We start from the raw sequence: 13,900 nt of genomic DNA, 5'->3' as shown, positions 1-13,900 counted from the left end.
CAGCATTTCACTTGCATTTCCCCTAACTTAGTCTACTGCATTCGTTGCTCCCAATGCGGTCTCCTCTATATTGGAGAGACCAAACGTAAACTGGGTGACCGCTTTGCAGAACACCTGCGGTCTGTCCGCAAGAAAGACCCAAACCTCCCTGTCGCTTGCCATTTTAACACTCCACCCTGCTCTCTTGCCCACATGTCTGTCCTTGGCTTGCTGCATTGTTCCAGTGAAGCTCGACGCAAACTGAAGGAACAGCACCTCATCTTCCGACTAGGCACTTTACAGCCTTCCGGACTGAATATTGAATTCAACAACTTTAGATCCTGAACTCCCTCCCCCATCCCCACCCCCTTTCCGTTTCTTCCCCCTCCCTTTTGTTTTTTCCAATAATTTATATAGATTTTTCTTTTCCCACCTATTTCCATTATTTTTAAATCTATAACTGTAATGCCCTGTCAGTATTTCCACCCCACCCCCACTAGAGCTGTGCCTTGAGTGTCCTGCCATCCATTCTTAATTAGCACATTCTCTTAGATAATATCACCACCTTTTACACGTCTTTGTTCCTTTGTCTGTGACATCTTTTGATTATCTGCTCCTATCACTGCTTGCTTGTCCCTACTACCCACCCCCCCCAACTTCTCTCCCCCCACCCCACCCCCCACCTTAAACCAGCTTATATTTCACCCCTCTCCTAACTTCACTCAGTTCTGCTGAAGGGTCATGAGGACTCGAAACGTCAACTCTTTTCTTCTCCGCCGATGCTGCCAGACCTGCTGAGTTTTTCCAGGTAATTCTGTTTCTGCTTCTTATCTTTAAGGCTAGAAAATTCTGCATTCCCGATCATTAATTATGGGTGCCCCATCGGCCAAGGACTGCAGCAGTTCAGGGAGAAGGCTCACTACCGCCACTTGAGGCCATCTGTAATAGATGACAAATGCAGTCTTCCCAGTATCATCTACCACCTGAGAGCAAATATACAAAAATGCAAGCATTTAACTTAACAGGAATTGAAATGATCAAATACTTTGTGGGAGAGTAGTCCAAGGCTTCTGGAACAGAGTTGGTGGGTGGTTGTGCATGTCTGTTATCTAATGCAGATCAGCATTAAATAGTGACTGACAAGAGATGAGTCAGTTGGCTGCAGCCTTTTAGTTCCTTGAGTATTTATTCAGAACTTTGCACCTAGAGATTTATTGACTTGGGTGGAGTTCATAGTAGGGTAGATTGCACATGATTTGCAGAAAGAACAGGCTTGATCTATCTCGCAGCTTTTCTCTTTCATATTTTATTGCTGCTTTAAAATCTGGTATAAATAAGTCACTTCTTGTGTATTGCAAAATGGCAACTATGCTTCAAGTTCTAAACTTTTGTAAGTTGTTTGACTCTGTCAGACCTTATATGATGTGTAACGTATGCACATGATTTTAGGCATATTAGGGAATACTATGGAGGGCAGTTTTAGTTTTAATGTAGGATACTTCAGAAATCCAAACTGAGAGTACTTAAGTAACCTGTAATCAATTGTGCATAGTGCATGCAGCGAGGTTCTCATTCTTGTATAGTCCTGTTACTGGAAAAGTGGCAAAGCTGACACTGTTTTATGTCAAATGATCAACTCATCATATGGTTTAGCAGATTGCCGACAGTCAGTCATTAATACTGTGAAGTTTTACTCACACAATATGGTGTGCCCACAAAATGTTTAGACTTCATGTAACACAAATCTATACCAGTAAAATAAACGTGCTGTTATCTCACCAACAGGAAGACATTCTTGTTCTCGACTGTGTGTGTGTTGTACAAAGATTGTACTCTTGGCCTTTTAGTTGTTGCAGCCTAAAATCATTCCTGTGACCAAGAACAGGCTGTTGGGACAAGCAAAGACTTTTGAGAGATGCCTTTCATTTAGCCTGAAGTAGTGTTTTTTTTTTGCACAAATGGCATTTGCATATATTGTTGTATGAACGAAGTGCATAAAAGGAACACGAGTTCCAAGTTTGACTTTTGAAAAATGAACAGATATGCAAACTCTTATGTGCACACAGAACATGCGTATGCTGTATACGTGGCTACCAAACTTGCATTAACAAGATTACTGTTCATAGGTTTGCTGGACCTACACAGTTGTTGTTTTCATATATCTCTATGTGAAAAAGATGTGGGGTTGTGAAAGGATTCACAGTCTGGCAGGCCACAGCATTAATGGCCTTTCACGGCTGTAATCATACTGTTACTGCTCAATTGGTGGTTAGTCTTATTTGGCAGGAGGTTTTATAGGTTTTCACAAGCCATACTATGAGATGGGGGCTATGGACATGAGTACTCGATTGGCTGTGAGCTCTGAAGAAGAGTCAGACGGACTCGAAACGTTAACCCTGTCTTTCTCTGCACAGATGCTGTCAGACCTGCTGAGTTTTTCCAGCATTTTTTGTAAGAATCTGCACTCCCTGGGCTTGCCTGGAGCTGAGTTCTGACTTAAAGACAGGAATGCCACACTAAAGAAAAGTCTTTCTTCATCTTTTGCTCAAAACACATTTGAAGCTGGTGGGTAAATTGAACATTTCAGAAGTGAGATTAATGGATTTCTGTGAGGCAAGGCTATTCAGGGATATGAAATGAAGGAAGGTTAATGGAAGAAAGGTCATCTGTAATATGATTGAACAGGCTCCAGGGTCTGAATGAAATGTATTTCCTTGGGAGCCTAATGGGAAATATTTGATGTATTTTAAAACATAATATGTTTCAGGAAGGAAGGAGATCCAGCTGATCCGAAGGGAAACAGAGGGGAGGAACACCAAGAGAGAGAGCTCAGTAACTTGCATCTTTTCCTGAAAGAAAGAAAAGAAGGAAAGACAACCAGACGTGTCTAAGCACTTTACAGCCAATGAAGAGCTTTTTTCAAGTGTAGTCATTGTTGTAATCTGGGAAAAGAGGCAACTAATTTGTGCACAGCAAACTCCTCCAAACAGCAAAGTGATAATGACCAGGTTATCTCTTTTCCCTGATGTTGATTGAGGGATAAATATTGGACAGGACACCAGGGATAACCCCCACTGCTCTTCTTTGAAATACTGCCTTAGGATCTTTTACATACCTGAGCAGGCAGATGGGGCCTCAGTTTGACATGTCACCCAAAAGAAAACACCTCTGATATTGCAGCACTCCCTCAGTATTGCACTGGAGTGTAAGTGTATATTTCTGCTTTCAAGCCCTGGAGCAGAACTTGAACTCAGAAACTTGTGACTCAGAAGCAAGAATTGTACCAACCAAGCCATTGCTGACACTAATGCATGTTTATAACATGCCTTTTTATATGTTTTTCCTTTGGCACAAGTGGTGTGACAAGTTCTATCATGGAGTATAGACTCATGGTTGCTTTTACACAAGATGTTACAACGAGACAGAGTTAGTATGCTGTGTTCTGGGATCGAGGATAAAATTCAGCCTGGATTGATACAATTACAATGTTATGCTCTTAACTGCAGAGATTCTATGTGACATAAGTTGGACATTCTTGTTCAAATATGAATGTATCTACAGCACAAGTTGCTAATCCATCAGTCAGAGATATTATTAAATGGTTAGTGTGAGAAAATACAATCAATATTACTTAGGGAATTGGGGAATGTTCTTTTGGGTTTAAGGTTGAAAAAGCTTTTCTGTATTTTACAAGTTTCTTGGAAGGAGCGTGCACTATCAGCTCCGGCCCTAATCCTGAAGCTTCAGCAATGCTCCAGAGCAAGCGTGGAGTAATGCATGTGGAAAGTTTGCCTGTACCATTAGACACAACTAATCCAACACCCCCTTGAATAAATCAGGAGGCGTGTGATGTGTTATTTGCTCAACCAGTAATAAGCCCAAAACAAAAACAAAAGTACCTGGAAAAACTCAGCAGGTCTGGCAGCATCTGCGGAGAGGAACACAGTTAACGTTTCGAGTCCGAATGACCCTTCAACAGAACTAAGTAAAAATAGAAGAGAGATGAAATATAAGCTGGTTTAAGGGGGGGTGGGACAAGTAGAGCTGGTAGAGGGCCAGTGATAGGTGGAGATAACCAAAAGATGTCACAGACAAAAGCACAAAGAGGTGTTGAAGGTGGTGATATTATCTAAGGAATGTGCATTCATTTCAAAAGAATGAAATGGTTTTTCACCGTCCAAGATGGTGCAGTCATTTGGCCGATTTACTCAGTATTTCTTTGTAACTTAGATTGAATTGCTGCTGATGATCATGATAGATTAACTGATAATGGGACAATAAAATGATCATAAAGGATGGCATCGCAGACTGAGTGGCTGAATGCCTGATCAGGTGGTTACTGGCTGAGCCTTAGGGCAGCACTTAATTGAACTTACTCGCCAACAGGGACATGTTTTGTAATTCCACCTTCTTCTGGAAAAATCATGGCTTAAAATTCATGGCTGCTTGACGCATTTTCAGCAATTTTCTTCCACCTGAATCAATGTCTCACTGAACAATCTTGGTTAAAAAAAAGAAAATATATCTTTCGCGATGCACACGCAGTTGGACAGTGAATAGAGAAGGGTGAGGTTGATGTGATTGAGAAAGCCTTTGAAAGTTCAAAACTACCAGGAACATGGAGAAGGGAATCAGAGAAAGGAAGAAAGTCACTGATGTTGCACTCACACGCAATGCAGTCCTTGCTTTTCAGCTTGATGTCTTGCCAAATGCAAGATACACATTTTATCACTGGATGAGAGGAAGGAAGAGCTGACATGATCCAATTTGAAACATAGGTCTCTTGACTGTTCCTGAAACCTGATTTAAATGCAAACTCTGCTTTTTTGTTTCTGTTGATTTGACTCGTCACTGAATTTCAATAGTTTCGGCAAAATTTTGGCTATCAATCATGGTTGGAGACCCAATTGAACACAGACAGGTAAATGCACAATTTTGTGTGTTTGCAGGCCTCAGTTTAAAATTTCGGATAAAATAAGCTTAACCAAAGAAGGACCGTTTGTTTTTCCAAAAACAATGATCTTTGCAAACAAAAAAATTGTAAGCTCCTTAATTGCAGGAATATTTTCTTTTGGACAAACAACAGCATATTTAGGCCTTTACCAAATGGAACTTTGCAGAACTTTTCTTTAAAGCATTATCGGACTGAACCTGGAAGAAAATGAGTTCATCTATGAGAAAACCAGTATATTTATTTTTCCATATTCTAGGGAATTCAAATGTTGAATTTTGACCTGTACTGGTTGAGAGAAAGTGAAATTATGATTCAAGACAACAAGCTGGACTGCAAAATCATAGGCTTTATGTCTAACTGCAATGTCTACAAATAACTCCTGTGAGTGGTATTGTAAAATAAAAATATTCGAACGTCTGCACACATTCATTTTATTTGATTTTGGCAGCAAGAAAATAGGATGTGTTGAATTCATATTTAAGAACAAACATCTGCTTAGTAATTTGCCCTCTATCTTAAAATACAACCTGATCCTTCCTAATAGCTTTCAAAGTCACATGATTGTAATATGGTGATTGATGTTGTGTTGGTGCAGAGCAATGCTTCTAATTGTGTCCACCATATTTATCTAACAGGACAAGAACTACATCTTGATAATGGTGGATCCAGATGCCCCTAACAAGAAAAATCCTGAATACCGTTACTGGAGACATTGGTTGGTGACCAACATCTCTGTAAGTGTGTCTAATCGTAACTTGCGAGCCATGATTAACTTCCTCACGATGCAGCGCTTTACGTTTTAAAAATTTGCTTTGAGATCTGTTTTTATACTTGTGCTTTAACTAAATTGTTTTTAGATCTTGATGGCTCTATTAATGGAGTGCAGCTCTCCTAACCACCAACCACTAATTCTGATCCCAGTGTTCCCCGTTATGTATGGTCCATTTAGCTCATGTAAACCAAGTGCGATCTCCTTCAGTGTTCTTGTTAATGAACCTGATGGAAATTATGGTTGTTAGTATTCTCATAATCAGGTGATACAGCCGACTAAGATGCTTAGATCTGGTCTCTTAGGCAAGGCATCACAACTGTGATTTTAATCCTGGAAGGGGAAGGGCATTAATGTGCTGATACTGGGTTTTGGGTTTTGCATTTGGAGAAACATCCCGCTTTGGCCTGTATGTGAATTCACACCTTTGACCCATGCAGCATGGTTTTATTGATTACCTTTCAATGTATTACACAGCATCATCAGAGTTATTTGGGTGGGTACATTACTGATTTTATTACAGCTCTGACATTGATTGTAATTGCGATGGCTTCAAGTCATCATTGTTAGGTGCTGTGGTAGAGGGGTGGTGTGACAATCACATTTTGTCCAAGGGTGGACAGTAACCTAGGGATCCTGTAGAATTGACCTACAGTTCAAAAATAGTTGTTGAACTGAATCTGTTGGATATTTTCCTCAATTATATTCTTGTTTATTAACTTTAGCCTCTATTCTACACATTTGGCAAATGAACTCGCAGAATATCCTTTCACCTATGGGATCTGGGCACGACAGTGGAATGAAACCCACTCATTTCTGCCTGCTTCGCGGGTCTCCTTGAAATAAGCTTAAACAACCCAGTCCCCAGTGAATATGTATTCCCAACACAAGTTCCCAGAAGTCAGTATGAACTGGCATAATTTGGTAATTTTAGATGGTTAATACTGGGTGACAATTGGGAATAAACTCTCACTCTCTGTGCTCTGCAGTATGGGGTTTAGGAATGTAATTGGGCAGACCTGTTCCATGCAAAGCTGTAAATCAAGGTTTCCTTCTCCTGTACTGACATCCCTTACCTTGATGAGCATGAAAAATGACAATTCATCAACAGGTAATTTGCAAAAACATTGACTCAACAGGCTCAAATTTGCAATCCTGGCATCAGCCTTAACTGGCTTGGGACCCTGCAAGTGATTGTGGCGAGACGTCAGGCGTAATCTTCCCTTAACTGTGGCAGATTTACAAGTTGCATTTGGGTGCCCTGTGCAATTAGGGATGGCTGGTTCTAATGCCTGGAGGTCCATTGAGAGGGGAGGAGATGGCGTAGCTGTATTGTCGCTGGACTAGTAATCCAGAGACCCAGGGTAAATGCTCTGAGAATCCGGGTTTGAATCTCGCCACGGCAGATGGTGGAATTTGAATTCAATAAAAATCTGGAATTAAAGTCTAATGATGACCATGAAACCATTGTCGATTGTTGTAAAAACCCATCTGGTTCACTAATGTCCTTTAGGGAAGGAAATCTGCCGTCCTTACCTGGTCTGGCCTACATGTGACTCCAGATCCACAGCAATGTGGTTGACTCTTAAGTGCCCTCTGAAATTACCTAGCAAGCCACTTGGTCATATCAACCTGCTACAAAGTCACAAAAAAAGAATGAAACTGGACAGACCACCCGGCATCGACCTAGGCACCGGAAACAACAATGGCAATCTCAGCTTTGTCAACCCTGCAAAGTCCTCCTCACTAACATCTGGGGGCGAGTGCCAAAATTGGGAGAGCTGTCTCACAGACTAGTCAAACAACAGCCTGACATAGTCATTCTCATGGAATCATATCTTACAGATAATATCCCAGACACCACCATCACCAACCCTGGGTATGTCCTGTCCCACCGGCAGGACAGATGCAGCAGAGGTGGCAGCACAGTGGTATACAGTCGGGAGGGAGTTGCCCTGGGAGTCCTCAACATGGACTCCAGACCCCATGAAGTCGCATGGCATCAGGTCAAACATGGACAAGGAAACCTCCTGCTGATTGCCACTACCGCACCCCTCCTCTCCCCCCCCAGCTGATGAATCAGTGCTCCTCTGTGTTGAACATCACTTGGAGGAAGCACTGAGGGTGGAAAGGGTGCAGAATGCAGAATGTTCTCTGGGTGGGGGACTTCAAAGTCCATCACCGAGAGTGGCTCGGTAGCACCACTGCTGACCAAGCTGGCCGAGTCCTAAAGGACATAGATGCTAGACTGGGTCTGCAGCAGGTGGTGAGGGAACCAACAAGGGGGAAGAACACAATTGACCTCATCCTCACCAACCTGCCTGTCGCAGATGCATCTGTCCATGACAGTATCGGTAGGAGTGATCATCGCACAGCACAGTCCTTGTGGAGACGAAGTCCCATCTGCACATTGAGGATACCCTCCATCGTGTTGTGTGGCACTACCACCGTGCTAAGTGGGATAGATTTCAAACAAATCTAGCAACTCAAGACTGGGCATCCATGAGGCGCTGTGGGCCATCAGCAGCAGCAGAATTGTACTCAACCACAATCTGTAACCTCATGGCCCAGCATATCCCCCACTCTACCATTACCATCAAGCCAGAGGATCAATCCAGGTTCAATGAAGAGTGCAGGAGAACATGCCAGGAGCAGCACCAAGCATACCTAAAAATGAGGTGTCAACCTGGTGCAGATATAACACAGGACTCCTTGCGTGCCAAACAGCATAAGCAGCAAGTGATAGATAGAGCTAAGCAATCCCATAACCAACAGATCAGTTCTAAGCTCTGCAGTCCTGCCACATCCAGTCGTGAATGGTGCTGGACAATTTAACAACTCACTGGAGGAGGAGGCTCCACAAATAACCCCATCCTCAATGATGAGAGAGTACAGCGCATCAGTGCAAAAGATAAGGCTGAAGCATTTGCTACAATCTTCAGTCAGAAATGCTGAGTGGATGATCCATCTTGGCCTCCCCCGGAGGTCCCAAGTATCACAGATTCCAGTCTTGAGCCAACTCAATTCACTCCACGTGATATCAAGAAACGGCTGAAGGCGCTAAATACTGCAAAGGCTATGGGGCCTGACAGTATTCTGGCAAAAGTACGGAAGACTTGTGCTCCAGAACTTACTGTGCCCCTAGCTAAGCTGTTCCAGTACAGCAACAATACTGGCATCTACCCAGCTTTGTGGAAAATTGCCATGGTATGTCCTGTATACACAAAGCAGGACAAATCCAACTCGGCCAATTACCACCCCATCAGTCTATTCTTGACCATCAGTAAAGTAATGGAAGACGTCATCAACAGTGCTTATAAGCGGCACTTGAATAGCAATAACCTGCTCACTGATGCCCAGTTTGGGTTCCGCCAGGGCCACTCAGCCCCTGAACCCATTCCAGCCTTGGTACAAATGTGGACAAAAGAGCTGAACTCTCGAAGTGAGGCAAGAGTGACTGCCCTTGACATCAAGGCAGCATTTGACCGAGTGTGGCATCAAGGAGCCGGAGCAAAACTGGAGTCAATGAGAATCGGGGGGAAAACTCTCCACTGGTTGGATTCATACCTAGCACAAAGGAAGATGGTTGTGGTTGTTGGAGGTCAGTCATCTCAGCTCCAGGACATCACTGCAAGAGTACCTCAGGATAGTGTCCTCAACCCAGCCATCTTCAGCTGCTTCATCAATGACCTTCCTTCCACCATAAGGTCAGAAGCAGGGATGTTTGCTGATGATTGCACAGTGTTCAACACCATTCATGACTCTTCAGACACTGAAGCAGTCCATGCCCAAATGCAGCAAGACCTGGACAATATCCAGGCTTGGGCTGACAAGTGGCAAGTAACATTCGCGCCACACAAGTGCCAGGCAATGAACAGCTCCAAGAAGAGAGAATCTGACCATCACCCCTTGATGTTCAATGGCATCACCATCACTGAATCCCCCTCTATCAACACCCTGGGGGGGTTACCATTTACCAGAAACTGAACTGGACAAACTGTATAAGTACTGTGGCTGCAAGAGCAGGTCAGAGTGTAGGAATCTTGTGTTGATTAACCCACCTCCTGACTCCCCAAAGCCTGTCCATCATCTACAAGGCACAAGTCAAGAGTGTGATGGAATACTCCCCACTTACCTGGATGAGTGCAGCTCCCACAACACTCAAGAAGCTTGACACCACCCTGGACAAAGCAGCCCACTTGATTGGCACCCCTTCCACAAACATTCACTTCCTCTACCACCAGCACAGTAGCAGCAGTGTTTCCACTTACAAGATGCACTGCAGGAATTCGCCAAGGTTCCTTCGACAGCACCTTCCAAACCCACGACCACTACCATCTAGAAGTACAAGGCCAACAGATAGATGGGAACACCATCTCCTGGAACTTCCCCTCCAAGTCACTCACCATCCTGACTTGGAAATATATCGCCGTTCCTTCACTGTCGCTGGGTCAAAATCCTGGAACTCCCTCCCTAACAGCACTGTGGGTGTACCTACACCACATAAGAACATAAGAACTAGGAGCAGGAGTAGGCAATTCAGCCCCTCGAGCCTGCCCTGCCATTCAGTACGATTATGGCTGATCTCATTTCGGCCTCAATTACAACTTCCTGCCCTCTCCCCATAACCTTTCAACCCATTACTAATTAAAAACCTGTCTATCTCCTCCTTAAATTTATTCAGCGTCCCGGCATCCACTGCACTCTGAGGTAGTGAATTCCACAGATTCACGACCCTTTGAGAAAAGTAATTCTTCCTCATCTCTGACTTAAATCTACCATCCCTTAGCCTAAAACTATGGCCTCTTGTTCTAGAATGCCCCACAAAGGGAAACATCCGCTCCACGTCTACTTTGTCTATCCCCTTTAGCATCTTATATACCTCAATTAGATCTCCTCTGATCCTTCTAAAGTCTAGTGAATATAGGCCTAAACTGCTCAATCTCTCCTCATAAGACAAGCCCCGCATCTCTGAAATCAATCTAGTGAACCTCCTCTGAACCACCTCCAATGTAACTACATCCTTCCTCAAGTAAGGGGAGCAAAACTGTGCACAGTACTCCAGGTGCGGTCTCACCAATGCCTTGTACAGTTGCAACAATACTTCCCTGTTTTTATACTCTATTCCTTTAGCAATAAATGCCAAAATTCCATTTGCCTTCCTTATTACCTGCTGTACCTGCATACTAGCTTTCAGCGATTCATGCACGAGGACACCCAGATCCCTCTGCACTGAAGCATTCTGAAGTTTCTCTCCATTTAAATAATGTCGCCTTTTTATTCTTCCGACCAAAATGGATAACTTCACACTTATCCTCGTTAAACTCCATCTCCAAATTTTGGCCTGTTCACCTAACCTGTCCATATCCATTTGCAAATTTCTCATTTCTTCATTACAACTTACTTTCCCACCTATTTTGGTGTCATCTGCAAATTTAGCTATAGTACCTTCTATCCCTGAATCCAAGTCATCAATATAGATTGTAAATAGTTGGGGCCCAAGGACCGAACCCTGTAGCACCCCACTAGTGACAGCTTGCCATCCAGAAAAAGACCCATTTATCCCGACTCTCTGCTTTCTGTTGGTTAGCCAATCCTCTATCCAAGCTAATATATTACCCCTAACTCCGTGTGATCTTATCTTGTGTATTAATCTTTTGTGCGGCACCTTATCAAAGGCCTTCTGGAAGTCCAGATACATTACATCTACAGGATCCCCATTATCCACTTTGCTTGTCACATCTTCAATGAACATGGACTGCAGCAGTTCAAGAAGGCAGCTCACCACCACATTCTGAAGACAACGAGGGATGGGCAATAAATGCTGGCCCAGCCAGCAAAGCCCACATCCCGTGAATGAATTTTAAAAAAGCCCGTTGACAGTGCTGCTGGCCTCATTTGCACTGTGAGCCCTGACGATGGACCAGCAACAGGAGTGGCAGCGACACCATGGAGCTGCCCTCTATCGGAGTGCAGTGGATATCGTTGCAGCAAGAGCTACATGAGCAGAGATATCAGCCTCTTTACAATGGTACAATGGCATGCCATTTGGGAGACCTAAACACTGCAGTTGAACGTTGGCAGCTTAATAAAGGGCCTCACATGGTTTGCGGCTCAGATCATCCTTTGTGGAGCTGCTATCCGGCCTTCTATTTCGGGGTTCGTGACAAAGCGACGGGCCTGTAAGCCTGAAAAACTTCACCCCATTTTCACGATAGGGGCTAATTGCCTATTAAGTATCCTAATTGGCTACCTGCCACTCCTGGGGAAAACGCATCAAGCCAAGAACATGTTGTGGAGCTGGCCGAATGCAAATTGATCGAATTTTTCTCCCATTGCACTCCCCTCCCCCACCGCCCCCACACCCACAGGTTCCGAATCCACCTCTATTAGGCAAGGAAAATTCAAGCCAACATCTTTGGTGGTGCACCTATGACTGAGATCCCACTGTTAGTGAAATTCTGGGCGTAGGGGCCCATGGAGAATCATCCTTAGAATGCGTTTTTAATAACTTTAGTTAGAAAACATTGAAGTGAAAAAGATGAAGGGAAAATGTATTTCTATTTCGAAAAATAATTAATTCAATGCAGTGCATTAATGTATTCAAAAAAGGAACATATTGAACATATGGCCATTTCTATTCCTGTGAATATTTGCTCTGAAAGTTACTATAATATGATAATCATTTCATAGAAATATCCTGTACATATTGTGTTTACAACACTATCTATGTCTGTTACTACACCTGAAACTTTGGAGTGAATCAAAAGATTAACATATAATGAGTTAGAATTCTTGTTGCACTGAGAGTTACTATGTTTCTGAACAGCTTATAGCTGCTGTGAATTTGTGGCCATGATTTTACCAGAAGGGTTAAGTCCTGACTTGGGGACAAATGGGGTCCTGAGTTGCAGCTGGAACACGGTGGCTATCTTCCCAGTTCCAGCTTCTGACATGGCTGCCGTCATCTAATTAAGGATGGCAGGCTGGCTTTCCATGCTGCCAGCCCAATCAGAAAGCAGCTCTTGTGCTGATATCAGAAAGCAAGGGAGGTTGCCGCTGCCTAGGCTCCAAGGAGAACCAGAAGGCACCTCCGCTTTGGGGGCATCCTTAATTGCAGGGGAGGAAGAAAAATCAGACATACAGGCAAACCCTGGTGATGGGAGAGGCAACCTCCATGTAGCTGCTGGCCAACTCATGTGATGGGGGCCAGCCAAGCCACGATTGTTTCGGCCACTGGTAAAAAGATCCGGCGGTAGGACTGCATCAGGAAGCCCTTCCAACATGGCTTCCTGGCACTCTATTGTTCACACCGCTGTCCGTGTCCCATTTCTTAGCCTGCCACCTGAGGGGGCTGGTAAAATCTTGCCCGATGCATATTAAATTTGTGTGTTGGTGACTTTGCACAAATGTAAAATTGTAAAATCATGGTATTGCGTAGTGAGTATTTTAACATTGGTCCATCCTCACCAGACCCCATGTACCAATCAGTTTGTTGGAAAAAAGTTTCAACTAATTCTTTGCCACCTTGCTTCCCACATGCTCATCTTGCATTCTGGGTACTTGACCCACTCTGCCCAGTTATGCTCTGTTCCCCTAACCTCCCCACACAGACCTATTCAAGGTGCTTCAATCTGACTTCACACCTTACCTCCCAGAGCCACAATATTCTTGGTACTGCATGCAGCTGTCTACAGCTGAAAATACTCCCCACTCTGTTCCTCACTACTTTATTCAACAGCCTCTGGCCCAACTCCGTAATAATGCAGCTAGAAAAACCTCCTCTGCATGATACAGGGATAACAAACAGCACCGCAGGAGATTGTATAGTAACGATTAAAACCCTTTGAATGCGGCAACATCTTTTTAGCTGTCAAAGTAGATGGGTCTTTGGTTTTGTGAACTAATCCACAAGAATGATTTTCTTAAGATTGCTGCTATTGAGTTCAGTAGAATTCGTGAACTGCTTGGAATACAGACCAGTTTTTGATTTCATAAGGTTTTGTGCATAAATATTTTTAAAGAAAAATAATTCATGCTATTTTTGGTATGTCTTGGGCATGCCACTGTATTCTTGAAAGGGTTGATATTTGTTATCTATGTTTTAGTCAAGTCTGATTTTTTCAGACAACAGTGTGAAATCTGTGGTATCAATCAGCTGCAGGTGTGAAGAGAAAAAAACTTGCAACAACAAGGTG

The 13,900-nt window shown here is 43.5% G+C and overlaps 1 protein-coding gene across 1 annotated transcript in view; it reads left to right on the top strand.

Annotated features, from left to right (window-relative positions):
* Nucleotides 1-13,900, top strand: part of pebp4 (phosphatidylethanolamine binding protein 4) — a 447,588-nt gene that overhangs the window by 140,326 nt on the left and 293,362 nt on the right. Inside the window, exon 4 of the mRNA XM_078565426.1 lies at nucleotides 5,569-5,667. Coding sequence (XP_078421552.1) covers nucleotides 5,569-5,667 — 99 coding nt within the window. The remainder of the gene's footprint in view (nucleotides 1-5,568; nucleotides 5,668-13,900) is intronic.

This window comes from Cetorhinus maximus, chromosome 20 (assembly GCF_964194155.1).
Source record: "Cetorhinus maximus chromosome 20, sCetMax3.hap1.1, whole genome shotgun sequence".
Taxonomy (NCBI): Eukaryota; Metazoa; Chordata; class Chondrichthyes; order Lamniformes; family Cetorhinidae; genus Cetorhinus; species Cetorhinus maximus.
Note: the sequence above shows the minus strand (reverse complement) of the source record. Positions and strands in the feature narration are given on the sequence as shown.